Below are 27,905 nucleotides of genomic sequence, written 5' to 3'. Positions count from 1 at the left end.
TATCAAAGAATATCTTTATTATCTCAAGGCTAATTTATAAATAGAAACATTGCCCTATATTCACAACAACATAAATAACACAAGAATACACAAATTAAAAAAGATAAACATGTCTCTTATGTAACAACTCTGAAAGCTAAATCTGAAGCTTAAAATAAGAAAAGGAAACAGTGACATGAATTTACATTAACAACAAACATTTCAGAAAGTTATTCAAATTTCACTTTGACCAGTAAAAGCTTCCAGAAACCAGAGATTACAACTTGTAAATATACAGATAAAGATCATCCAAGTCTACTTTTCTGAAGTTGCAAGCAATCGGTTTTTCCCATCTCTACAGTGTACAAGTGTTAGTTTGTCTTTTTCTCAAACATGGTTTTAGCAATCTGAGAAAGACAGCGTCCAAACTCACACAGGACCATGTGCTCAGCCTGGGCAGGGCTCTGAGTGTCTCTCTCAGCCATCTCAGCCTGAGCAAAAAGACAGTCACCTACACCCTCTAGTACAGCTGGGGTTATCACCGATACAGGCCACCTGAGCACACAAACAAACATTCACAGACATGAGTACTCTGGTATCTTTTTTTAATAAGATAAATAAATAAATAAATGGGCTTGTTAATTCAAGAAATATTTAAAAAAAAACTCCATAAATACCTCTAATTGTAAGTAGATGAGTACCACTTTCATAGAATTAGTGCGATCAACAACTTAAACAGAGTTGTTTAGGTTGTTGATCTGTTTGTTAACATAAAGTTTTCTGCTCCAGCAGTAGTGTGAGAGAACATATTTAAGTGCTTGATATCTAACATTCACACTCAAATGGATAATGAGTACCTTGTGGTTAGTATCTTGCCTAAGCTTATTTGGCATATAGTCTGGAGCAGGCGGGGATCGAACACCAACCTTCTGATTATTAGATCGGAGGACAGAAGGAGATAGATCAAAAGCTCCACTATTGAAAAGAGCCAGAGTTTAACCCTAATTAGTAATGATTAAATGCACAAATAATATATATATACACACATAGAGAAAAGAGGTGAAAAGAGGTGAGTGGAGAAGAAACAGTGCATCATAGGAATCCCTCAGCAGCCTACACCTATTGGAGCATAACAAAGGGAGGATTCAGGGTCACCTGATCCAGTCACAACTATATGCTTAAGCAAAAAGCAAAGTTTTAAGCCTAATTTAAGCAGGACCAGGCTGAGCGGCAGACCAAAGTGCTGGAAAATCTGGTTGCTCTGCCGCTACTCCCCCTTGGCACCAGTGATGATGCTCTGCAGGATGTGGGTAGGGGAACACCCCAAAGCCTCTTCTGGATGGTTTTCAGGCCGCAGTAGAGGCCGTTGGCCTGAGCAGGGCGTGGACGTGCAGCGATGGTGCGTGTAGTGTCAGCTGGTTAACCAGCCGGCCATTCAAAAAGCGCTTTGTGCCTGTTACCTTTAATGGAGGTCCTATTTGTGCATATTGGCATGGACCTCATTGGGCCATTTCACTGGGGTGCACTCAGATACCGCTTTGTATTAGTTCTGGTGAATATGCAACACGATATCCCGAAGCAGTGTTGAACCTAAGAGCAAAGCTACACATGTTGGTGAGGTTATCACATGAGAATTTGCTCCAGGTTCAGGAACGTCGCCAACACTAAGCCCAAATGTAGCAACTTATTAGCATTAAACAATATTCAAAATACGTTATTCCCCCATATAAAATGACAATTTTACTTTACCTCTTTAGTGAACATCCTTGGTTCTCATGTGGCTAAGCGTCCTGTGTTATTGATTACTAGACTAATTGCTAAACTCTGATGAAAAGGCATGGTGATGCAGCATGGTACAACACCTGTGTTTGCAACAACTGACACCAACTGCTGTCTGGTCTCTGAGAAATGCATAAGGTGTCTCTGGTGTTGATGCTTTGATACACTGATACTGGCCATAGTGAAAAGAGTGTTACTTCCAATTTGTTCACACACTAACCGTAAAAGACACCTATGTATCTCTGTGTTGACACAATGACACTATTTCACACCCTGGTTTGAGATTATGTTTGCCTAATCATACCAATTCTGTATGATTTTCTTGTGTGGGCTTATCAAAAAGAAATACTTTCATGACTCACTTGTCCTTCGCATTGACAATCTTGTCTTTGGAGCCAGTTTGTGGGCCTGCGTCATAGTTCCTACAGCCAACACACTTACAGCCGGAAGTACACATGATGTTGGCCTAAACACAAATCAAACAAATATAGGTGAATTTTTTAACAGCTGATTCATGATCACTGGTATTCGTACTTATGCTTCAAAGGTAATGTAATTCTTAGCCAAATATCTGCAAAGACCCAAACTGACATTAATACAACCAGCATAATATCATTAAAATAATATAGTCAGTTGTGGGGGCTGCCAAAACAGGTACATGGAATGTCAATGGTGGTGAAGAAGTCTGATAGCGGTAGTGCAAGGTTCAGAGGTAGTGGCTGGATCAAGCTCACCTCAGCACAGCTTAGGTCAGGGGTCACACCAACCTTTTTGAAAGTGAGAGCTACTTCTTGGGTACTGATTAATATGAAGGGCTACCAGTTTGTCACACACTTCTCAAATACCAAATTTCCTCAATTTAACTTAATTATGTGTTATCGTGGTAAGTGAAAATGTTGTAGAAGTGATCACTTGAAAATGTAAATACTTGCAGAGATTTATAGAAATAAAGCGTTGCATATTGATATTTATCTGTTTCCTACCTGGTTTCCTACTTGCATTCTTTATAATTATGGTGAAAAATAATTAACATAATTAGTGTCTTTACATAGATGAATATCATTAATTATTAATTACAACAATTTTTAACAAATCATGCACTGTGACATACATTATTTTTGTATGTATGTAACATACAAAAATCAACTTAGAACTTAGTTGCTCAGCAATGCATGTTGTGTCCACATTCATGAAAGGATTGGAAACGAATGAGACACATGGCTCAAGCTGATCAAGGTCACAAAACCTGTTCTCAAACTCTTGACCAAGTCAGTTTATGACTTGAGTGTACTTTTCTGCAACTTTGTCAAAAGTCTCAGATGCAGAAGCATTGTCTTTCAGCACCATCTGCACAGAGGGAAAGTGCAGCACCTTTTTTCTCTGTAAATGCACAGAGAAGATGCTCATCTGGTCTTTTTTTTTTTTTTTTTTTTTTGCCTGTCCCGTTTGGCTCTTTTGCCCTCAGAATTGTTGTCTAAAGGCAAAGAAAGATGCCCAACGGATTTACTTTACCAAATTGACCATCCCAGCCTTGCCGTAATGGTCCATTTGATTCACCTTTTATTGTTTATTTTATTTTCACTTACTGAATACGGGACAGACTTGACTGGGGGAAAGAAGGGGAGAAAGAAAGAGGGAAAGAGAAACAGCTGAGAAGAGGGACGGGGGAGAAGGGCAAAAAACAAAAACCAACAGAACGGGCAGAGAAAAAAAAATGCATATATCAATCACCTGGATCACCTGCTGAGAAAGAAAAAAGAAAGCAAGCAGAAGAGAACAAGAGTAATAGAATAAACAACATCACAATGATATATGGGAATATGACAGTAAATACTAAATATTAAACATTATTGTGCAGCACATAAGATCAACAGAACACAGTGTGCTTTGAGGTAGGAGCCAAAAAGGGTGTAGTTTGTGGGTGTGATCACCCGTGTGTACACCTGTGAGCATGGACGCGCTTGTTTTTTGTTTTTTAAAAGGTTCCTTCATGTAATAATCTGCTAGAGGGTGTGGGGGGGCCACAGCCCCGTCCTTCAGGGCATGAAGCAGGTATGGAGGAGATCAAAACTCCAGACATCCAGAGGCCCCCAGAACACAAGAGACCAAGGAAGACCAACAGAGGGGCAGCTGCGCCACTGTCCCAGAAAGAGCTGAGGAGAGTCCCAGATGAGGGCTCACTCAGCAGCCGCGGAGCAGAAGCCAGGGGGAGTTGCAGTGACGCGCCCGTGAGCTCCGCCGGCAGCCAGCCGCGCCTGAGTGACCGAGCCCCAGGCCGAGAGGCCGGGGGCACCCCACCTCCGAAGTGGCCCGAGCGAGCCCCAGGCTCCAGGCCCCGATAAGCGGCCGCCAAGGAGTGAGCCGGTGTGTACCTGGACGCCCACCCCCGGACACAAAGAACCACCAACGCACCGATGTCCGAGGGGGACCGCCACTGGCAGGGGAAGTGGTGGTAGGGGGAGATAGGCCTCCAAACCTTGGAGGGCCTGAGATGTCCCCAGAGAGGTGGCGCCTGACACCCAACCTGACATATAGACACAGACATACAGGCACACACAGATACAAACATCCATTCCCACCCTCATGCTCTCATATGCACTTACTCCACACTCAACCAACGTGGAGACAGACATAAAGAGACGTTGTACACACGATCACACTCCCCAAGCGTACTCTACAAACCGGGTCTAGGTGCCCTTGCCCCTGGAGGGGGGAACTGCACCCAGACCCAGGTGGTGTTACCCTTTTCCCTACGGTGGGGGGAGGCAGACCGCCCCGACTCTGCAGCAGGAGGAAGGCTCCACACTCCAGACCGCAGTCGGACGGCCAACTCCTCCTCCTAGCCCCCCCGCTCCAGCAGGTCGCAGAGAATGGGGGTGAGAGAAGACTCCAAACCTCCCTCCACCCGCTCATTGTAGTGTTGATGCATGTGTGTTCTAAGGTGCATTTAAAACCCAGGAGGGCTTGGAGCTACCTGCCAGAGAGCAGCAGGTAAGCACATGGTCCCTCCTGCTAGCCCTCAATGTCTACGTGTATTTAAAATTGAGAGGTGGGCAACGATGCCAGGGGTGGGGTGTACACCCTGATGGTACTTTGGACTCCGTGTATCGTGCCCACCCCCAAGATCCTATATGTATGTGTAATGAGAGTGTGAGTAATGTGAATGTCTAAGTTGTGGGATAAAATTGAGGCAGAGGCAGCCAGAAGGGGACAGAGGGGGGGGGGTAGCCTCCTCTGCACCCTGGTGACATACCCCTACTCCAAGGTCCTGCATGTGTGGGTGGTTGTGGTGGAGCGGGAAGAGGGAGGCAGCTGGAGATGGGGAGGGAAGGAAGGGAGGGAGGGGCAAGTGACCCTTCCCTAGGGCCAGCTCCCCCGCTGACCCCAGTAGGCACCCCCATACTCCGCGACCCGCCAGGGAAAGGGGGCCCAGGCCCATCCAGACCGGGGCCCAGCGCAGCAGCGCCTCCCGGCCCCACAGAGCCCGGGACAGTCCTCCCAACCCCACCACAGAGAAAATTGCACCCACCCCACCATCCACTCATCTTCCAGACTACATAAGACAATAAACACCCAGGCTGAGATCTTCCTCCACCTCTCCTGTATCTCCCCCTCCTGCAGAGGGAGCTCCTGAAGAGAGGAAAGCTCCTGCAAGATGTGACAATCTCCCCCACCAGTTGAAGAGCCCCCCAGGTGGCTCGATGCACCGGCGGCACCCCGCTCCAGGGCTGGGCCCCCATGCACCCACCCGCCCACAACCCCGGCAACACACCAACCAGGACCCAAGCCCCCGAGGCCCGGTCCGGGTCCCAGCCCAGAGACGGAGCGCCCCCAGAACCTCACGCCCATCCCGGACCCACCCAGGGGCAGCCAGGCTACCAGGTCAGTAACCCACGTCCGTCAGCACAGACCCTCCCCTAGCCCCGCTGCACGCAGCCGCGAGGAAACAGTCACCTGAGAGCCAACAGAGCCCCTAACCGGACATGACCGCTACCCCGGGTTGAGCCCCCCAAGGAAAATGCCTTGGTCTTTAAATCAATTTAAAGCACTTATCATAAATAAAAATAGATGCAGCTTACTGGTAAGTTGTTATGGCGAGCTATTTTTAGAACAGGCCCGCGGGCGACTCATGTGGTCCTTGCGGGCAACCTGGTGCCCGCGGGCACCGTGTTGGTGATCCCTGGCTTAGGTTCTAGAACCTGTCTTGACTCAGTTGTCCAGGGGGTGGGGGGCTTCGAGACTGTGATTATCGATCTGAATATGAATGGTGTTTTGTTATTGGACTCCTGTAGTAATCACAGCTTTTTCCATAACCTACACAACATTCAGGCATATGCGTATTCATGAGTGCACTTGGCACCGGGACACCCTAGGTCACAGGCCAGCGACTGATTTTGTAATTATATCATCACATCTGCAGATGTAGATATATCTTAGATTGTATGGTGAAGAAGTACTTTGGCGGCAGCGTAGAGTAGCGATTAGCAATGTTATCTCACGGAAAGAAGGGTGCTCAAACCGTACCTGGTCTTGTGTGTGGAATTCACATGTTCTCCCTGTGACTGTGTGGTACTGCAACTTCCTCCCACAGACCAAAGAAATGCATGTTGTGTAAAATACTTATTCTAAAGTGGCTGTATATGTGAGCTAGATAAAGTGTACGGAATAAAGTACTGTAGGAATACCACCACTTCCCCTGCCGGTGGCGGACTCCCTCAGGTGTCGGTGCGTTGGTGGTTCTTTGTGTCTGGGGGTGGGCGTCCAGGTACACACCGGCTCACTCCTTGGCGGCCGCTTATCGGGGCCTGGAGCCTGGGGCTCGCTCGGGCCCCTTCGGGGGTGGGGTGCCCCCGGCCTCTCGGCCTGGGGCTCGGTCACTCAGGCACAGCTGGCGGCCGGCGGAGCTCACGGGCGCGTCACTGCAACTCCCCCTGGCTTCTGCTCCGCGGCTGCTGAGTGAACCCTCATCTGGGACTCTCCTCAGCTCTTACTGGAACAGTGGCGCGGCTGCCCCTCTGTTGGTCTTCCATGGTTTCTTGTGTTCTGGGGGCCTCTGGATGTCTGGAGTTTTGATCTCCTCCATACCTGCTTCACACCCTGGAGGACGGGGCTGTGGCCCCCCCACACTCCCTAGCAGATCGTTACATGGAGAAACCTTTGGAATACAAGCGCGCTGATCCACACAGGTATGCACACGGGTGTTCACTGCTCGTAGACCCAAATTACACCTTTCTTGGCTGCTACCTCGAAGCACATCTGTCCTGCGTGCTGCACAACAACATTGAATATTTAGTATTTACTGCTGTTTACACTTAGCTAGATTAATGCGATGGTGTTGTGTTTAGTATGTTGCTTTGTTTCTTTTTTTTTTTTTTTTGTCTTTTTTTGCTTGTTTTCTATTCTTCTCTCAACAGGTGATCCAGGAGATTTTTATTTTTTTTCTCCCCCCCTTTCTCACTGTCCCTCTCCCCTTCTGTTTTTCCTTTCCTTCCTCTTTCTTTTTCCCTTTCCTATCTCTCACTCATGTCTGTCCCGTCTGTAACATCTGTAAATAAAATATAATAAATAATAAAAACAAAGATCGACCAAATGGACCAATACGGCAATGCCACGATGATCCATTTGGCAAAGTAAATCCATTGGGTATCCTTGTTGGTCTTCAGACAACAATTCTGATGGCTAAAGAACCAAATGGGACAGGCGGAAAAAAAAAAAAAAAAAAAAAAAAAAAGGAATATATGGTTAAACAATATTGTTAGGGTGCCTGGGTCGTCGACCCAGTGTTTTGTGTTTTTGGTTCTTTGATTTTGTTTGTTTCATTATAGTCTAGCTTTGCCTTATGGGTTATACGATTATTCTTAGTTTAGGTTCTCTGTGTGGGTTTTGTTAGAGTTGTAGTGTTCTGGTTTTCTGTCTGTGATCCATAGTTGCTGTCTCCCCTGTCTGCTTTATCCCCGTGTCAAGTCTGCGTCTCTGTGTTATGTTTCCTGTTTTACTTTGAAAGTCCGTGCCTCATGTTAATGCGTCTGGTTTCGCTTCCTTTGTCTCGTTAGGCCTGATTTGCCCCAGCTGTGTTTCCCTCCTGTCTCTCATTCCCTGATTGCTCCCTCTATATAAGCCCTGTGTTCTCATCTGTTCGTGTTGTGATTGACCCTCATCTTGCTGTGTGGCCCGCCCGTGTTACTGTTATTTTCAGTTTAGTATTTGTATTCTCAGTTTTGCTAGTTCTGTGTTTGCCATCTAGCAATAAATCTGAGTTTGAGTTTACTTTCTGCCTCTGAGTGTCTGCGCATTGGGTTCTCCTTACCACCACTCCTGCCTGCACACAGCCTTCATATGACAAATATACACTATGGGGTCCTTAAGTTTTTGGATAATTACTCATTTTTTGTAATTTTGGCTCTTTACACTATCGCAGTGAGTTTTAAATCACATCAAGATTTTAATTCAAATAGTTTCACAAAAGTACTGTGTGAATTGCTTAATAATTAGAGCCATGTTTTTACATAGTCTCCATTTTCAGGCGTAATTGGATAATTGCCTGACAGGCAATTTCAAGGCCAGGTGAGGCTCTGTTTCCTTCTCATTTCCAGGTTAGGTAGATAAACGATCTGCAGTTGGTTCAGAGAGATAAGCTAGCTTTTTATTGGAATATAAGGAAGTGTCTGAAATTGAGAGCAAAAACTTTAGGAGGCCAATGTGGTATATTCTAAGACTGAATGCTGAAGCATATCACATCATTTGTCAAACATGGCGGAGGTGATGTCATGGTATGTCCACATGTGGCTGCAAGTGGAACTGGGTCATTAGTGTTTATTGACTGAACTGTTAAAGACGAATGCAATAGATTAAATACGTCTGCAATACAATCACATTGAGATTGTTTGATTCAAAATCCACTGTGTTGGTGGGGCAAAATGACCACAAAAAAAAAGTCCAGTAATTTCTCCTGTGCCCACACTGAGGATATATGGCAACCGGAGACCACAGAAAATGAATGACATTTCATGACTTCTGGTAAGAATGATCAAAATAACTGAAGGCGAGGAGATGGTGGGCAGGACCTGAGAGAGATTTTTCTCTATTTCCAGGCAAGTTAGTGAAGGGACTACCAGTGAGAGTGAAAAATACCACTGACTGACATGACACATGACATGGTAGTAAGTACAGTGCACATGCAGATTTATGGATAACTGTGCTGGTAGGTATGTCAAACTAAGCCATCCACTAGAAGAATCATGTGCCTTGTGTATGTGACTTTGACTCAAGCAGATATACCCTCTCACCAACATGAAAGATTGAAAAAGGTACCTCCACATTTAAACACGCAACTTGTTTTATGATTATGGGACCATTACAATGGTACTCTTTATGTATGTGTGTACCTCATAGCATTCACAGTAGCGCTTAAGGCAGCCAGAGCGTTTACAGTTGCAGCCTTTGTTGTGCCAACCTCTGACTGCTCCTGACTTCACACCAGCAATTTTTGGCCTGAAGGCATCTGGGTTATGACCTAAACACCACTACATAATGACAATATGGGTATCTTATGGTTAGAATAAGAAAGAAGCACAAGCTAAGCAAAATATACACATACATACATACATACACACACACCATCTACATACTGCAATTTCCAGGTGGAAACAACACAGTTTATAAAATTGTATTTTTGGAGGTGCACACCTCCAAAAATACCACATTGGTTGTACAACATTGGTTGTACTGATACTACTTTTTGTGGATGAGGCTCCCGGTCTTGGAAATATGCTTTAAGCACTTTGACGACTTTTCAAAAATGGTTAGATTGCTTGATAAGAATATCAATACGTAAGAAGAAATGTTCCATCCAAGAAAGTGTTAAACTAAGTCTCAACTTGGGTTCAGATCTGCCAATTTTAATACCAGTCAATCCATCTGGCATCTCATTGACATATACAGTATACGTACAGATTTTTCATTATTTTCTTAGATGTTAAAACTAACTCACACAAACATTAATGGGGTTTTTGACTTGACCATGTTTTCAAAAAGCACTGCCAACCTTAATCGCCTTGAGACGCTTCATTTCATGCTCTGCATTGTTGTGGCAGTTAGAACAGTCACAGTTGCTGCACATCACTCCATTGGAAAAACACTCACAGTAGCTTAAAGAGAAACACAGAAATACACATCAAACAACAATTACCTTTAAAATGTAATTTGTAAGTGTCTGTTAGTAACATTACACAGTCAACTGGAGGGAAAACTTCATGCAAATCCAAACATTTTAAGGTGAAGACTTGGTTTAAGGTTAGGAGAGAATGCTCAGTTATGATGTAATGACACAAATTTCAAAGCATAGTTTCACCTTAAGTTACAGTCATGTTGGAGACCCTTGGGCCTAATCTGTGTGGCCATGTCCAGGCGTTTTACATGTGGTGCCAGCCAAAAGAAAGAATTTAAATTCTGGGTTTTCCCTCCCGTGTCCCTGCTCTTTGTTCTAGTCATTTTTTTCAGGAGCAAACATATTTTATCCTCAGGTTTTTCAACTTTTTTGTACGTTCCCGCAAATCTATCCCGATAGAAATTTGCAAGTTTTTATATTGTATTATGTGCAGGTAAAAATACCTTTGCCGGCCCACAGAGAGTAGATGTGGGTGAACTACTCCCGTGTGTGTACAGTTTCCTCTGGACAAGCCCCACTATAGCCTTTCTCATAGAAAACCCAGTTTTGCGCTTTGATACACCCACTTGAAACCTGTGTTGGATAAGTAAATTAAGCCAAACTAAATTAAGAGATGCTCTGCCCACCCTACCCACAGAGCCCCATGGTTTACCCACAAATACCCACTGTGGGCTTGCACAGGCATGTAGAGTATACAGCAAATTTTTCACCAAAAGTGATCAATTTCAGTGAATGCTGATTAGGCTTTATTTGCGTTGCCCCATGTGAATTAGTGTCAGTTCGCCTCACTGCATAGACTTTGTATGTAATCACATGATGCAAATGTCCTTTACATTTGTTGTAAAAGCACAATGAGCCTGTAATAAATTACCATCAAGCACATCTTATCGGTGACTCCCACCCAACCCCCTGAGAGTGACTTGATTTATTTTTCATATCTTTGGCAGGCCATATTTAATGAATCCATGCATAATACTTAATATTACAAATTCAATACTTAAAATAATCTCATACTATGAAAATTGTCATCAGCCCTCTTAACTCTTAAAGCCACATGAACAACATTTTAGTGTTAAATTTTAGTTATTGGTTAATCTTCTAGTGTTTAGTGACATTGTTTTGAAGTAGAAAAGCAATAGTATGATGTCTACTCACAGTTTGAGGCATTGTGATCTGGTACAATGGCAGGGCTTCCTGGACTTTGAGTCACAAAACATGCCAACATTTCTATAAGGGTAAAAATTAAGAATTTATTCCCATTAAATAATATACATATACTATTGGTAAAAATAAAAAACAACAAAAAACAAAACATAACAAGGAATTCAAGGATTTTTTTTTAAAATGTATGACAGTGTGCACACACACATAGACGCACACACAAGCTTTATGTAAATGAAGCACAGACAAATCTAAGCTGAAGCCAGGGAGGCATATATAATTCTAGTGTGTCATTAGTCGGCTAATTAACACTAATAAGTACACCATCAGTGAAAAGTTTGGACACACCTTCTCATTTAATGCCAAAAAGTTTATTCTGTCCATCAGCTGACCCAACCTGGTTCACTGGGGAAACCTGCAGTCAGCTGAGACTGAAAAAGTCACTCGGATGAGTGACAAAAAGTTTCTCCCACTGAAAACGCTACGTGCAGATGAACAGAATCAACCTTTTTGGGATTTCCTTACCTGAATGATTAAGCATACATCACCTTCTCATTTAATGTTTTTTCTTTTTTTGTGACCATTTACATTGTAGATTCACACTGAAGGCATCAAAACTAAGAATGAACCCATATGGAGTTTGTGAGTAAACAAAATAGTTTGAAATAACTCAAAACATACTTTACATGTTTTGGCCACCCTTTGCTTTGATTACTGCTTTGCACACTCTTGGCATTCTCTCGATGAGCTTCGTGAGGTCATCACTTGAAATGGTTTTCCAACAGTCTTGAAGGAGTTCCCTGAGACGCTGCGCACTTGTCGGCCCTTTTGCCTTCACTCTGCGGTCCATCTCATCCCAAACCATCTTGATTGGTTTTAGGTCAGGTGACTGTGGAGGCCAGGCCATCTGGCGCAGCACTCCATCACTCTCCTTCTTGGTCAAATAGCCCTTACTCAGCTAGGTTTGTTTGGGGTCCCTGTCCTGTTCAAAAATAAAAGATAGTCCAACATCATGTCGCTGCAGGATGGTGTGCTGGCCACGCTGGTTCAGTGTGCCTTCAATTTTGAATAAATCCCCACCAGTGTCACCAAAGTACACCCACACCATCACACCTCTTCCTCCATGTTTCACAGTGGGAACCATGCATCGCACAAAGACATGGCAGGTGGAACCAAAGATCTCAAATTTAGACTCATCAGACCAAAGCACAGATTTCCACTGGTCTAATGTCCATTCCTTGTGTTTCTGGGCCCAAACAAATCTCTTCTGCTTGTTGCTTTTCCTTAGTAGTGGTTTCTTAGCAGCTATTTGACCATAAAGGGCTGATTTGTGCAGTCTCCTCTGAAGAGTGGATGTAGAGATGAGTCTGCTCCTGGAACTCTGTGTGGCATTTATCTGGGCTCTAATCTGAGATGCAGTTAACATGCGATTTCTGAGGTTGGTAACAGATGAATTTATCCTCAGCAGCACAGGTGACTCTTGGCCTTGTGAGTCATGTGAGCCATTTTCGTGTACAGTTTGATGGTTTTTGTGACTGCAATTGGGGACACACAGTTTGCATAATTTTCTGGAATGACTGACCCTCAGTTCTTAAAGTAATGATGGACTGTCGTTTCTATTTACTTTGCAGATAGTTTCATGCCATAATATGAATTCAGCTGACAGTTAGGGCTGTCAGCTGTGTACCAATCTGACTTCTGCACAACACAACTGATAGTCCCAACCCCATTAAGAAGGCAAGACATTCCACAAATGAACGCTGACAAGGCACACCTGTGTCGTGAAAACCATTTCAGGTGACTACATCATGAAGCTCATTGGGAGAAGGCCAAGGGTTTGCAGTGCTCTCAACTAAGCAAAGGGTGGCTACTTTCAGGAATCTAACATATAAAACATATTTAGAGTTATTTATCAATGTTTTCTTCGCTGCATAATTCCATGAGGCATGTTGTATAAATGCTGTCTGTTAGATTTTTCCTCTCTCCTAGTCTTCACACTCACTTACAGAGTATTTTAACAGAGCAAATTTACACTAAATTTGCTCTGCTGTTTATATTTTTCTTTTCCAGCTGTAAATAAACAGAATGACAATGAAATGTGAACCTGGCCTATTAACTAAAGGGTAAACTGCTAATATGCTCAAGCCATTAACCCGAGTGCTCAATGAGAAAGGTAGAAGCCACAGTGTCTCATTCAGGTCTGTGCTGTTGTGTATTCTAGGGAATGAGCCTCACGGCTTCCTCTTGGCTAATTATCAGACATTCAAATCTTTTCTCTGAAATGGGTGGTACTAGCAGCCTTTCAAGTTAGATTTACAGTTTACAGATTCTACAACATATGTGCATTATTGGACCTTTAAGACAACAGCAGTTACTGTTGATTTTTTTCCCCTACTTGGTCAGTATATTAAGCACAATGCTCACACTTTGGTTTCAGTTTCACAGTCCTAACCTTGTGGGAAGCTGCTTTTTGAATGTCTGATCTTGAGCCTCGTATAGTGGACCAGCTGTCTGGTGGTACAGGGGAAATAAAAAAAAAAGACTTAATACATGACTGATGAAATATTAGAAATTCAGTTAATCAACTGATCATTCAAAATGGGAAAAAATAATTTCTAAGTAATTCCTACCTGACTGGAAGTCCCCAGTACAGTCACTTCTGATAAACACAAAAGGAAAATCACCATCTACAGAAATCCCAATTTAATCAACAACTGTAAAGTGCCATAGCTGATTTTTAAAAATTAAAATCAGCTATGGCACTTATCGGTTACAACTGTGTTGCAAGAGACTATAGGAACATAAATTGAGCTTGCAACATCTGTAATAACTATTATGACATCTTTATGTTTAAAAATCACAATTTTCTACTTTTTCTTTTTCTATGTCCAGGTTTGTTGGTGAAAATGACTTAGTCCTATCTTCTTGCTGCAAGGAAAGGAAATTCAGCAAAAAAAATTAAAAAATTAAAAAATCCTGGTTTAAACTCTGACAAGGGCCTTTCTGTGAGGAGCTTGCATATTTTCCCTGTAAATATATGGGTTTCCTGTGGGTACTGATGATTATAAATTGAGAAAAATTGTTTAAAGCATATAGAATGAAGCTATAATCTAAAGTGCTTTTAGTGGCCAGTAAGACCCTGAATGAGATCAGCACTTAAGAAAATGAATGGATGGATTGTTGAAAATGCTAATTTTTCTCGTGGCAATGTACAGGTGATCGTTAAATATACTATAAAAGTGATTATACTTCCACAGAACAGACCAGAGGTCATGGAAAAAATACAGCCACGGAATGAAAAAAGTGATATACATACAAAGACAATTGCCAGACATAATAAAATACTTATAAAATAAACATCCACGTATCTAGTCTTGTCTTTGGCTGCTCAATCTGAACACACAAGTGGTGCTCTGTTATTGGACTTCTGTGCAGACCATCAAAAAGGATGGAGTGCCCACTCTGGGTCAGATATGAGTTGGGAACCCAAATGGAGGAGTTTAAGCATCTCAGGGTCGTGTTCATGAAGGAACCCCAAAGGCTTTTTGATTAAATTTCTGGAGATGCATTAGTAGATGAAGACTGTAGTAAATTCTTAAAAATAAAATACAATAAAAATAAAATTGTGCGATGAGGAAGCAATCTCAAAATACCAGCTAGGCTGGAAGCTATCTAGGCTGGAACTTGTTTGAAAGCCAATATAAGATTAATATTAAAAATGCTAATAGCAGGTCACTATTTTCAGGAGGAGGTTAAAAAAGAAGTCCTGTTAAAATGAGTCAGATAAAACCATAAATCAAGGTTTAAGACTTGCTCTTTTATGTGTCAGACTTTATCTTATGGCTGGCACAAACTAAACTTGAAGCAATATTATAACCTCTAGTACGTAAATTTACCATAACCTTTCCCTTGAGTTAGAGTGTCATTTCTTTGAGCTGATGCAGATTCCATGGTAAGAAGCACAGGTCCTTGCTGGTGTGGATTAACTAGCGCCAAGTGCTCACCTCCGTTGACCATACACACCATCTATAGGGTGATAAAATAATAAGAGCAAACAAAATTTCTTATTACTTCTATTTTAATTTAAAACTTCAGTTTACCATTATACATTAGACAAAACTTCAGAATGAATTCAGGCACAAAAAATTATTAGAAGCAACATGGCCAGAGAAAGCCATTAATATTGAGCTACTCCAAGTGACACAAAGTAGTTGAAGTTGAATTTTTCTCAGCAATAAGAGTGACTCCACACAGTATCCTCAGAGGGAAAGATACTGCTGCTTTACATGAAAGTGTAGAAAACGTAGTAAATGTAATTACAGGGCTACCTAGACATTCAGAGCCTGTAATGCTGCCAGCAACCACTCCTCAGCAAAAAGTGAAATGTGGGACAATGTGATGTGCAACAGCGAAATTGTTTCTTGTGTGGACATCCTTTAACAATAGTGCTGGAGTAAATATAGTTTGCACAGGTGGTTGTCACAGGGGTAACCAAAAGCTTTGTTTTTCTTCTGATTTCCTGAGACAAATACATTTGATATAAATGCAATTAAGCCTGGCGGGGACATCTCTCCTCAATTGTATACTTACCTCATTTCCTTGTGTCAATAACTCTCACCAGTTCATCTTTAGCCAGCCTCAGTCTCACCCTGGATTCTCCACCACCATTCCCTCGCTTTGCTGTCACACCAATTAAATATTCATTGCTTAACCTACCTGTCCTCCTGCCGCCCGTCTCAAAGCTTCCTCAAACTCAGGTTGGAGAAACAAACTATAATTCACCAGTCTGCTGCTCACTTGGCCCCCCAAACCTGAAACTACCGCACCTGCGAGTAAGCTATCACTTCAAGTCTTTCTCCAGCCTTCTGATGCTCGGTTCACTTTTCTGATCACTAATCTCTCTCTTCCTGTGTTACAGAACCACTCGCCCCCGTGAATCCCTGTTCCGAGCCCTAGTGTTGTTTCACGTAATTCTCGCCAGTAAACTGTCTCCTGCGTCTCCCAAGTCCCTGTGTCTTTTCAGGCGATTGTCGCTAGTTAACTGTCACCTACCTCTGTGCAAATAAAATCTATGAAATTGTTCACTGTCTCCGTGTGGTATCTGCACTTGGGTCCATATCTCGTACCAGCCTCTGGGCCTTGTGGCACAGCTAAATCAAGTAAATATTATTCTGATGTTTTTCAGTTCCTCACATCACAATAAGATTATTTATGAAATCATAACTTTAGTCTATATATCTTTAACTAAGCGATGCAAAATATTACTTTCATAATATGAGAAGTTTCCAAGTTAAAGGCCGTCAAATACATGGGAAATGGGTCATAATTATTTTTCTATCTATCCATCCATGCATCTTCTGCTTATCTGAGGCAGGGGCAGCAGCCTAAGCAGAGAAGCCCAGATCACCCTCTCCCCAGCCACCTCCTCCAGCTTGTCCGGGACAACACCAAAGTGTTCCCAGGCCAGCCAAGAGGTATAGTCTTTCCAGCGTGTCCTGGGTCTGCTCTAGGACAACCTCCCGGTGGGACATGCCCAGAACACCTCACCCTGAAGCCACCCAAGAGGTGCCAAGGAGATGTCCTTGTCAGATGCCCGAACCACATCATCTGGCTCCATTCGATGTGGAGGAGCAGCGGCTCTACTCTAAGACCCTCCTTTCCGACACCCTGACATAGACTTTCCCAGGGGGGCTGAGGAGTGTGATCCCCCTATAATTGGAACACACCCTAGGGTTCCCCTTTTTAAAGATGGGAACCACCATCCCGGTCTGCCAATCCAGAGGTACCGCCCCTGATCTCCACGCAATATTGTAGAAGCATAACAACCAAGACAATCTTACAACATCCAGAGCCATCAGGAACTCAGGGCAAACCTCATCCACCCCTAGGGGCCCTGCCACCAAGGAGTTGTTTAACCCAAAACACCACTTGGGTTCAGATCTGGGAGGCTGTTCCTCCCAATCACGCTCCTCCAGATCTCACTGTTTTTGCCCACATGACCGTTGAAGTCTCCCAGTGGGACAACTAAGTCCCCAGGTTGAGCACCCTCAAGCACACTGCCCAGGGACTCCAAGAAGGCTGGGTACTCTGAACCGTCGTTTGGTGCATAAGTGCATACGACAGTCAGGACCCATTCCTTGAACTGAAGGCGCAGGGAACAAACCTTCTTGTCCAGCGGGAGAAACCCCAATATACAGGCAGCAAGCCGAGGGAATACTAGGATACCCACTCCAGCCCGCTGCCTCTCACCAAGGGCAACTTAGAACTGGGACAGAGTCCAGCCCATCTCCAGGAGCCCTGCGTTGAGGCGAGCCCGACTATATCTATCATGGTACCTCTCAACCTCACACACTAATTCAGGCTCCTTCCTCACCAGAGAGGTGATATTCCATATGCTAGTCTTGGTAGCCAGGGATTGGTCTGCCAGGGCCTCTGCTCCTGGCCACCGCCCGACACACATATCGTCCCCGACCCCTAAGGCACCTCCTGTGGGTGGTGGGCCTACAGGAGGATGGGCCTATGTCCCGTTTTTGGGCTGTGCCCAGCCAGGCTCCATGAACTAAGGCTTAGCCACCAAACTGGTTCCAGGACAGGGCACCAGTAACCCTATCCCAGACAGGGTGAACTGTTCCTTGATCATATACTAATAGGGGTCTTTTGAATCGCTCTTTGCCTGGTCCCTCATCCAGGACCAATTTGCCTCCTACCAGGGGGACAACATAGCTCCTGGGAAACCTGGGACACACAAACCTCTCCACCACGATATGGTGGTGATTCACAGAGGGCCTAATTATTATTTTTCAACATTTCTCAGTATAGAGATAAACAAATTCATTATTTTCAGGTCAGAGATAGATATTTAAGCTTTGTGGAAAAACTGCTATCAGAACAATTTTACTGGATATCATAATCTAAATTTCTTTTCTTTCTTTTTTTGTTGAGCATGATCTGTTTTTGTCACGGTTCACGAGGCGAGCTGTATGGAATTATTAAAGGACCCAAGATGCGGCACAACTGAGGTGAGGAAGCTTTTTTGAAGGAACGTGCTCAAACAACAAAGGCGAGGGTGGCGAAAAACAGAACTGAATAAAACCTAAACTGAGAAAACTAAGCATAGAAAGCAAACCAGAAACAGAGATGCAGGGAGCGACGACCAGAGACGACGGAGGGAGATAAGCAGACGAACCAGCCATGCACACGAGAAAACACAGGGCTTAAATACACACAGGGCAATCAGGGAATGGGAAACAGGAGGGAGACACGGCTGGGAGTGATTGGACATAACGAGACAAGGGGAAGCGAAACTAGAACACTGACGGGAGACGCAGACCTACAACATAAAACAGGAACTCACACATGCAAAGACACAGACTAAAGCTACGTCCACACGTACCCGGGTATTTTTGAAAATGCAGATTTTTCTATGCGTTTGCACCTTTCGTCCACACGTAAACGCGTTTTTGGTCACTGAAAACGAAGATTTTTAAAAACTCCGGCCAGGGTGGATATTTTTGAAAACTCCGTTTTTGCATTTACGTGTGGACTAGAAAAACAGAGAAAATGCAGGTCAAAGGTGTGCACATTTTTTGACGTCACCCTGTGCGCCACGTTATTGTTTCGGTGAAATGAATTTCTATAATACTGTTACTGTTAATTGTACTCTCTGCAGTGTTTAAATGCTTACATATACACACAGTTACTGTCCCTCCACACATACGACTCGGTTCTGCTTCTATGCCCCAGCTTTGTTTACTTTTTCCCACCGAGGCTTCTAGACTTCTGATTGGTCAACATTTCTGCACGGTTAGGAATCTAGCGCCACCTGTTGCTTTGGCATGTTCATAGCAGCGTTTTCCTATATTTCTGCCTTTATGTGTGGACGGGATTATTTTTTAAAACGAAAACGGAAAATCTCCGTTTTCAAAAATACCCGTGTATGTGTGGACGTAGCCTCAGAAACACGGACTTTACCCAGAGGAAAACCACAGACAGAAATGACTAAACATTAACTGAGGAAGAACAGAACCAAACACCAAAATATATCACAACAATAGAAAACAGAAAACGCTGGGTCAAAGACATGACATGACAGTTTTTCAAGTGAAAATGAGCCACATACATCTATGCATTCATATTCTTTACACTTTAAACAGTTTATCTACCATGTCTATGGACTGTGAGAGGAAGCTCGAGTGCTCAGAGGAAGCACCACATGACATGGACAACATGCAAACTTCAAACAGAAAGAGATGTAAAGCCTGTTTGAAACAAGAGCCTTCTTACTGTGAGGTGAGGCTCCACCTAGCACTATTGTGCACACTGTTTTACTATTAAAGCTATGATACATTATGTGATACTGATGCTTAAAACTGGGTATAGAGGGGGAAAAAAATCATGCTCAGTATATTTGTTGCAGTTTTAACAGCACTTAAATGTGTTTCTGAGTCCTGAAAATTACATGAGGCAAATTCCTGTATTCAAAAACATTGTGCCTTAAAGTCTGCACTGTTTTTTTTATTATTATATTTAATACAGGCCTTGCAGTCTACTAGAAGTTCCACAGATAATTCAACAATACAAATACATAATTATCAGTGTGTTAATTACATGCAAATTGCTTGAATATTGTTTACAAAATAATCATATTAGCATAATAAATTCTGTGTGGCTATAGAGAGCTGACATCTGGTGATGTTCTTTTAGTTTACATACAAGAAGGCAGGGATAAAGTGTTTTCCCTGTAGGAACACTGTACATGGATGCAAAATTAAACTTGACCTGCTGAAATCTAGTCTTTCTTAGTGAATAGAGAGAAATTTGTTAAACTTACAGGGTGTGTGATGTGAGACATGGCTTCAGTCAATCCCTCCTGAAACTGTTGATGATCCATGGGAAAAGGCTTGTGTAACTCACCCTGAAAATACACAAATATACAAACGTCTTGCATTGTTTATAATTTGCTTTCAAGGAGCCAGAGTTTATTTTTTAAATGCACAACAGAACACTGTCAGTCAAGACTGGAATCCCCAGAGCCTGGGCCTCAAAAAAAAAAAAACATTGAAGCAGCACGGCATCATCTTGACAGAGAATTGAACAAAAGACAGCCAACATCCAAAGAAGAATGCCCTTCGAGAAGCCTGGAGGAGAAAGCTTTCCTAACAGAGTTCAGGCTACATTATAGAAAAAAGATTCTCATACCAAATATTACATTTCAAGCTCATTAAAGCTCAAAAACTCTGGGTTGAAATGTTGAATGCGCTGAAATACATCGAATTATTTACCTGAAAGCCAAAGTGAAGAACTGTTGAAAGCTGAACTTCACACAGAAGAAGTTTCAAAGTTGAAAAGTAGCTGAACATCTTTAAAATGTACATTAGAAAAAGCTGACTAATGACAAATGAAAATGGAAAAAAATTGAAAATACAAATCTGATTAAATATTGAAAGCTCATCTTTAAATAACTTGAAAAGTTAAATTATGTATTTTACATTTCTAAACTCAAGAATCTCCAATGAAGAACCAGAATATTTGTGTGTGTGTGTACGCTTGCATGCGTTTGTGCACGTGTGTACCTGTGTGTGTTTGTGATTTGGATCTCAATACTGTGAATGCTTAATCAGCATTTACACAGAACATTGGAATGTCACCTTTGTGGTGGAGAAGAACCCTGAGCTTGTGCAACTTAAGAGGTACAGGCTACATACAGTGGAATATATACCCAAATATTGGTTAATAAAGTACTTCATATATTTCTTAACTCACAGTAAATCCTAGAAAATGGTTAATTGAACTAACCGGCATCATGCTGTAGAGACTGTGTTCATTGGTACACCAAGAAGCAGAAACTGAGTTGTGATGGCTGCCATCTGGTGGAGCAGGCACAGGGCTGAGGAAACAAGACACATTACTTTCCTTTCACAAAGGTCCAGACATAAAAAGCAAGGTTTAAATCTTCATACTTATCAGAGTCATTTTGAATAACACACCAGCAAAAAAATTGATTGTAGTTCAAAAGTAGTTAGTTACTTAATGTGTCTATAATGTGTAAAGCTTACCCACTGACAAGGTGGTACTGGCTCAACTGTGGCTCCAGGAAGCAGTCTGAATAAGTCAGCTGACACTGAGTCGACTGATATGGATCAATGAAAGAATCAATATGATACCTTAAGTTGAGAGGGTCCAACATTTCTGATTGGACAGTATGGTGATGAGGATTGGGAACTATCCCTGGCAAACTGATGTTTGAAGTAGGCCCAGACCAAATGGGGATCTCTATTGAGATTGGACAGACATTATTGAGTCTCTCAGAGCAGCAACCTTTTGAAGAAGAATCAGCAGTATCATCATGTTCCTCGTTGTACTGTGGCTGTAGCTCTGTCGCAGGGCTATTCATCCTGGCAGAATAGAAAGACCTGCTTTAATAAAACATCCATCAAATACATCAATAGTGAATTTTGGATTTTTAAAGCTGAAGATTCAGTTCAACTGCCAAGTTGGCTTTAATAATATATCTGAAGACAGTTAAACACTACATGTATATAGGCTCATTTACACCTTGAAGCCTTGCTTTTCAAAGGCCGACATACAAGTCACTGTCTGTGAAGCTGGATTTAAGAAATAAGCGCTTAAAGTTTTTAGAATATTTTAGAATATTTTTACTATAATTATGTATTTTATGTCAGTGCAGAACAACACCAGGTTGGGTGGTTAATTGGGGTTAAAAGACTTACATTAGTTTATGTTAGCTAACTAAGAACCAACTACAAGATGCATTTCCTGAAGAAAATGCAGTGTGAATGCTGATAGCAGAATGGTTTGAGCTGAATTTTTAATCATTGTTGAATATTTGGTGAAATAACTTTCAAATGAGCTGAAATACACTGAATCGTTCACCTAAAAGTCAAAGTGCAGAACTGTTGAAAGCTGAAGTTTACACAGAAGAAGCTCATATTCCTTAAATCACTTGAAGAGTGATAATATGTATTTTAAAATGTCTAAACCCAAGAATCTTAAAAGAAAAAACAGAATATCTGCTGTGTGTGTAGATCAGTGACTTCTTGTCAAACAGGAAGTCAATAAAATAAGGCTTAAGTGATGGACAGCAGCCTCTTGCCAGAGGACTGTGTGACAAACTGTTTATGTGAGGGGTCGTCAGCATATTCTTAGCAGAGATGATGACGTGCTGTATTTGCAATTCTGCTTTTGTTGCTTCCTCAAGCTTGACTCAAGCTTGTCAGTTTGGTGAACCAAACAGATTCTCCTCACACAGTCCTAATTTATAAAGTGCTTTAGAAACCTGAACATTACAGCTAACAGGTTTGTGCTATATAAATAAATAAATAAATAAATAAATAAATAAATAAATGAATAAATAAATAAATAAACTATAACTAACAGGTGGATTTTCCCATGTCAGTGGAGCTAGCCAGACAATAAAGATCCACTTACTGCTTAAGAGATACACAGAGAAGGTGGACAGCATGGCTGCAACTATTTGTCGACACTACAGGAAGCTATGGGGGCAATATTGCCTATATCATCTGCCAACACTGCACTCAATACTAACGAAGAACATAGCACGAACAGCAAAACAGCACGATGGAAGAAAACGAAAGCAAGGATTTTATAAAAAAATGTGAAAGCATTTCACAAAAAACGTTAAATGTAAACTTCGAAAACTTGTTGTTTTGGACTGGAAAATAAAATCCTTTTTTTTGTCAGAAGCCATTTTTAGTTTCGTATTTGCACATTATTTTTTGTTTAAATACTACTAGAATTTTAATTTGTATTACCTAATTTTTTTAAAACTTTTATTCTAATGGTCTTATTGAGAAATGCTAAAAATAAATTTATTGTCAAATTCATGTGTTTCCTGGGTCATTATTTTAAGGTTTTGTGAGACAGGACAACAGGGTGAGATTCACAGGTGGGCAGACTTGAACAGGTGAGGTACTGGTGCCTAAAAGAGGAGGCTGCCCACAGGAAGTAGGGATAAAATGTACTGAAATAACTGATATTTATATAGCACTTTTCACAGAATAAGAACCACAACGTGCATCACAATAATGTCAAACAGATGTACATAAAACAACACAATCGATCATACAGCACAACTCTAGTTAAAAGCCAATCTAAATAAATTTGTCTTTAGGTGCTGTTTAAAAGAATAAACACAATCAAGGCAACGTAAACATGGAGGCAAAGCACTCCACAACCTGGGGGCCACTGCTCTAAAAGATCTATCTCCTCTGGTCTCAAAACGTGTTTGTAGGACCAACAGCCTTTGATTAGATGATCTCAGGTTGCGAGAGGGAGCATGGGGTTCTAAAAGATTGGAAATGTAAGCAGGAGCATCATGATTCAGAGCTTTAAAAGTCAGTACTATGATTTTCAAATTGTAAAATGCACTGGAAGCCAGTGAAATGAGAATAAAACTGGTGTAATGTGCTCTCTTTTTCGTGTCTTTGTTAAGAGCCTTGCAGCAGCATTCTGGACTGACTGGAGACGGTCAAGATTCTTTTTGCTCAAACAAAGAAATAAAATAAAATAGTCTCTTTTTGCTTTTCATCCGTAAATACTCTGCATACTCTTTCATGTGATTCAGTTTATTTTGAAAAGACTCAACAGCATCTTGAGCTTTATTGTGAAAGTTTTATATTGAAAATAAACAAGCGGACAGGGGATGGTTTTACTGTCGTTGTTGTTGCTAATGACAACGTATAAAAACAGGTGCTTGTCTGTCTGTAGTGTGGTTATATTAAATATAAGAGAAAGAGAGAACTTTAAGAAATTAATATAGCCACTACAGTGACCATCAAAACGATGAAAAAATATTGCCGTAAACAGCTTATTTTGCGACACCACGAAACAAACTATAGCATAAAATGAAACATAGATGTTTTTATAAACAGAACAACATTTAACTTTGTTCACGATTCTCCAGCAACAGTATTTCAGAATGACTGAAATTATTGTTCATTTTTACTGTACAACATTCATTACACAGTCACATATGATAATATATTGTCAAATTCAGCACAGTTCGTAGAGTAACCACCTGTTTACTGTCATAGTTCCTGTGTTTGTCTCGCTGCATTTGCTACATTTATCAAGACAGTCAAATTCTGTTTACTCAGCACTTAGAGTAACCACCTGTTTACTGTCACACCCCAACTCCGATGAGAGCTTCCACTATTTTGTAGCCTACTTTTTAAATTTATAATGTGTTCTGCGGTAAAATATCTGCGGTGTAAAGAGAATCCGTTTTATACATGAGAGGCCGTTGAGCTCATTCTACTTCAGCTGGTATCTCGAAATGTTAACTGGTTCATTAAAAGTCAGACGTTACGTTATTCCGATTAGCCTAGGTTAATGTATCCGTTAACCTAACGGTACTTATAATTAATCATTTTGACATCTTTACCTGAATATAAATCAGTTACACAATGCTAACTAATTTTTAAGTTTTAACCACACAATGTAGCTTATTGGTGACTTACACAAATAACTGTGAATACTTACCTTACTACAGCGGTTTCTTGGGTCTCCTAACCTAGCCTTTCAAGACAGCCAGAACACCGGACGTTACTACGGTTACAAACGCGGTTCTACATGTATACATTACGATCAGTTACACGTGTGTTCACCGTTTGGATTCAAGTGTGAAAAAGATTGTGGCCGTTACTGACAGACTGCTGCGCTCATAGCCTACTTCAAGGAGAAGAACTGCGGGCTTTATGAGCGATGCTGGTGTGCAACACATCTATTTACTGCCTCTTTTCTTTTATCACTCACAATTTTATTTTGCCCTCAAAGTGATTCCCGAAATTTATTCCAGTAACCGTTTCACAATAAAGGCTTTTTGAGGAACAGTGAAGGGCTTCTATTACCGCGAACGGCTACAGGGCTTTTAGTTTGAAACAGATACAGGAAGTGTTCGGCTTTTCATCGGTCGCTTAATGCACAGGTGGTCTTTAAAGTAATAATAATTAAAAATAAAAATAAAAGAATCGAAACAGAAATGGGCAGTTAGGTAAAGATGATGGAATATTTAATCGATAAGTGATTTTCCAGCTTCAACGCAGTGTTGTCACTGATGGAGATTTTACAGCGGAAATTTAAATCCCTGACGGAGTCTCACCCATTTCAGTGAAGAAAATAAGAAAAATGAAGGAGACTGTCATCAATCTCCAGGCCCGTTGTATGAGAGATAACCTTGTCTTTTCAGGTATGTTGGAGAGGACTCAGAAGAAACTATTAAAAACTTCATCCAGACCCACCTAAAGCTTCCAGAGGACACCATGAAGAACATCAGCTTCGATATAGTCCATTGTCTCTGAACCAGGAGGCCTGGGGCCCGGAGGCCACGTCCAATTGTCGCCAAATTTGACCATTTCAAGCAGAAGGAGCAGGTGAAGAGTCACGGTTAGGGAGCTGAAAGGAATAGACTTCAGCATAAACGACCAGTTCTTTAAGAGATCGTCTATTTACTTTTGTATTTCCACATCACAGTGTCAGGTCTGTGTCTTTGTGGAGGTCTCATGTTTCCTTTTTTATTTTGATAGTTCCTTGTCCTATGTTCAGTGTATTCAGTTTTGCTTCCTCCCCGTCTTGTTATGTTTGATTAGTCCCAGCTGTGTTTCCCTCCCGTTTCCCATGCCCTCGTTACCCCCATGTGTATTTGAGCCCTGGGTTTTCCTCTGTCTGTTGTCATGTTGTGCATCCTCACTGCTGTGGTTTCCCTTGTGCTCCTGTCTAATTCCTAGTTCTCAGTCCCAGGTTTGTTTTCTTGTTGTCTAGTGTGAGTTTATTGTTTCCCAGTGTTTTAATTCTTAGTTTCCATGTTCAGAGTTTTGGTTTGTTTTGGGGTTGTTTTTTTTTAGTTTATTTAATGGAGGATTTTTCAGCAATAAACCATATTTATTATAGTATAATGTAACCAACATACCTCTGTTTATAAATTGTATTTATTATAATAGCAACCAGCATTCCTACCCCTAGACATACCTCCTACTCAGTGTGCACTACCACTGATTACATTACACCGTATATTGCACTGATCACTTGCTCATTACATTGCACCTGCTCCTTTATATGGTACATATAACTTGTACTTATCGGTGTAGATACTTGCATTATTACATACATTCCCTGTGTAGGCATCTCTTAAATTTCAAGGTTTTTTTTCTAAAGGAATTTTAATGTAAAAATCTACATGCTGCTAACAGAGAGATGCCAAACTGTGTTTCCTTGTTCTTGTAACAGTGACAGTAAAGATTCAAATTCAAATTCAAATTTTATTTGTCACGTACACAGTCATACACAGTACGATATGTAGTGAAATACTTGGACAACTGCTCGTGACCTAAAGAAAACAAAAAAAGGAAAGGCTATGAATAAGATAGGAAATAAATATGAAAAATTAAAAAGGGTAAATTTAACTAGGAAGGAATAAAATATAAATTAAGGTTAAAAATGAAATAACTGTACAACACAAATTAGAATGAAGGGTAAATTTAACTGGGAAGAATAAGATAAAATATATAAATTAAAGTTGAAAATAAAATAACTGTACAACAAAATACACAATATAGAACTATATAAGAATGTATGAAGAAATCTAAATATAAATAAATATATACACAATAACAGCAGCTGTACAAGTATTAACCGGAAATGAAGAATATAGTGACCAGTGTTGTGCAAAACCAAAGTCCAGAAAGTCCAGTGTGTGTGTAAGAACTGTATGTGTGGGTCAGTACTGTGGGGTGGTGTGATTGAGAGACCGTATCGCCTGCGGGAAGAAGCTCCTCCTCAGTCTCTCTGTGTTGGTCTTCAGGGAGCGGAATCGCTTTCCTGACCTCAACAGAGAGAACAGTCTGTTTTTGGGATGGCTGAGGTCCTTCACGATCTTCCTGGCCTTGGTCCAGCACCGCCTGCTGTAGATTGAGTGCAGGTCAGGGAGCTCGGAGCGGATGGTGCGCTCAGCTGACCGCGCAACCCTCTGTAGAGCTCGTCTGTCCTGCATGGTGCTGTTCCCGAACCAGGTTAAGATGTTTCCCGCCAGGATGCTCTCTATGGTGCACGAGTAAAAGTTCCTGAGCACCTTGGAGGGCAGTTGGAAGTCTCTCAAGCGTCTGAGGTGGTAGAGACGCTGTCGGGCCTTTTTCACCACAGTGTTGATGTGACAGGACCATGACAGGTCCTGCGTGATGTGAGATCTATTCTATTCTATTCTATTCTATTCTATGCTATTCTATTTAATAAAGCTGCCGTTTTCAATTAACTTCCTGTGCTGTGAGTCCTGTGTTTGGCTCCTACATCCTGCCTGCCACATAGCAAACCTTGACAGATAAATCGCTGACAATTACTGTCAATGACATACACACACGACAAGTGTGTACACGCTAGCTTATATAAGTTGATATGCACACACATAATCAGACAACACCAAGCACCACTCTTGTCTACATATTACACTTTTATGGAACCTTTTTTTTTTTTTTTTACAAACGTATGACATACGAAGTTTGTCACATGGATGTGCATGAAGCTGGCTACAGACAGAAGAGTTTAAAGATATTTAACAAGTTTTAAAAACTACAGGCAGATGTTGTTTTATTACAAGAGACTCATAGGCCTGTCACAGCTACAGACGAACTTAAAACACCTGAGTGAATGTGAGAGCGAATGGTTGTCTGTGTTTCTATGTGTTAGCCCTGCGACAGACTGACGTCCTGTCCTGGGTGTACCCTGCCTCTCACCCTATGACAACTGGGATAGGCCCCCTCTCCCCCCGCGACCCTGAATAAGAGAATAA

At 41.7% G+C, this 27,905-nt stretch overlaps 1 protein-coding gene across 5 annotated transcripts; it reads right to left on the bottom strand.

Annotated features, from left to right (window-relative positions):
* On the bottom strand, positions 1-26,032 carry tesmin (testis expressed metallothionein like protein). Of its 5 annotated transcripts, XM_082540809.1 has the most exons (13): positions 24,733-24,994; positions 24,608-24,643; positions 21,142-21,480; positions 20,882-20,972; positions 19,917-20,000; positions 14,983-15,112; positions 13,717-13,745; positions 13,539-13,597; positions 11,081-11,152; positions 9,803-9,905; positions 9,144-9,281; positions 2,121-2,224; positions 1-534 (listed from the first exon to the last, which is right to left on the bottom strand). In XM_082540809.1, exons 3-13 carry the CDS (start codon positions 21,477-21,479, stop codon positions 351-353), a joined length of 1,332 nt encoding a protein of 443 aa, XP_082396935.1. In that variant the 5' UTR covers position 21,480; positions 24,608-24,643; positions 24,733-24,994; the 3' UTR covers positions 1-350. The 5 variants fall into 5 exon arrangements, with proteins under 5 accessions (XP_082396935.1, XP_082396932.1, XP_082396933.1 ...); XM_082540806.1 differs by lacking the exons at positions 24,608-24,643; positions 24,733-24,994 and adding an exon at positions 25,366-26,032; XM_082540807.1 differs by lacking the exons at positions 24,608-24,643; positions 24,733-24,994 and adding an exon at positions 25,366-26,032 and having other exon boundaries at positions 14,989-15,112.
* Positions 26,033-27,905: the final 1,873 nt, after the last annotated feature.

The sequence above is a fragment of the Aulonocara stuartgranti genome, assembly GCF_965226115.1.
Source record: "Aulonocara stuartgranti genome assembly, chromosome: 7".
NCBI lineage: Eukaryota > Metazoa > Chordata > Actinopteri > Cichliformes > Cichlidae > Aulonocara > Aulonocara stuartgranti.
This window is presented reverse-complemented; position numbering and strand designations above follow the sequence as displayed.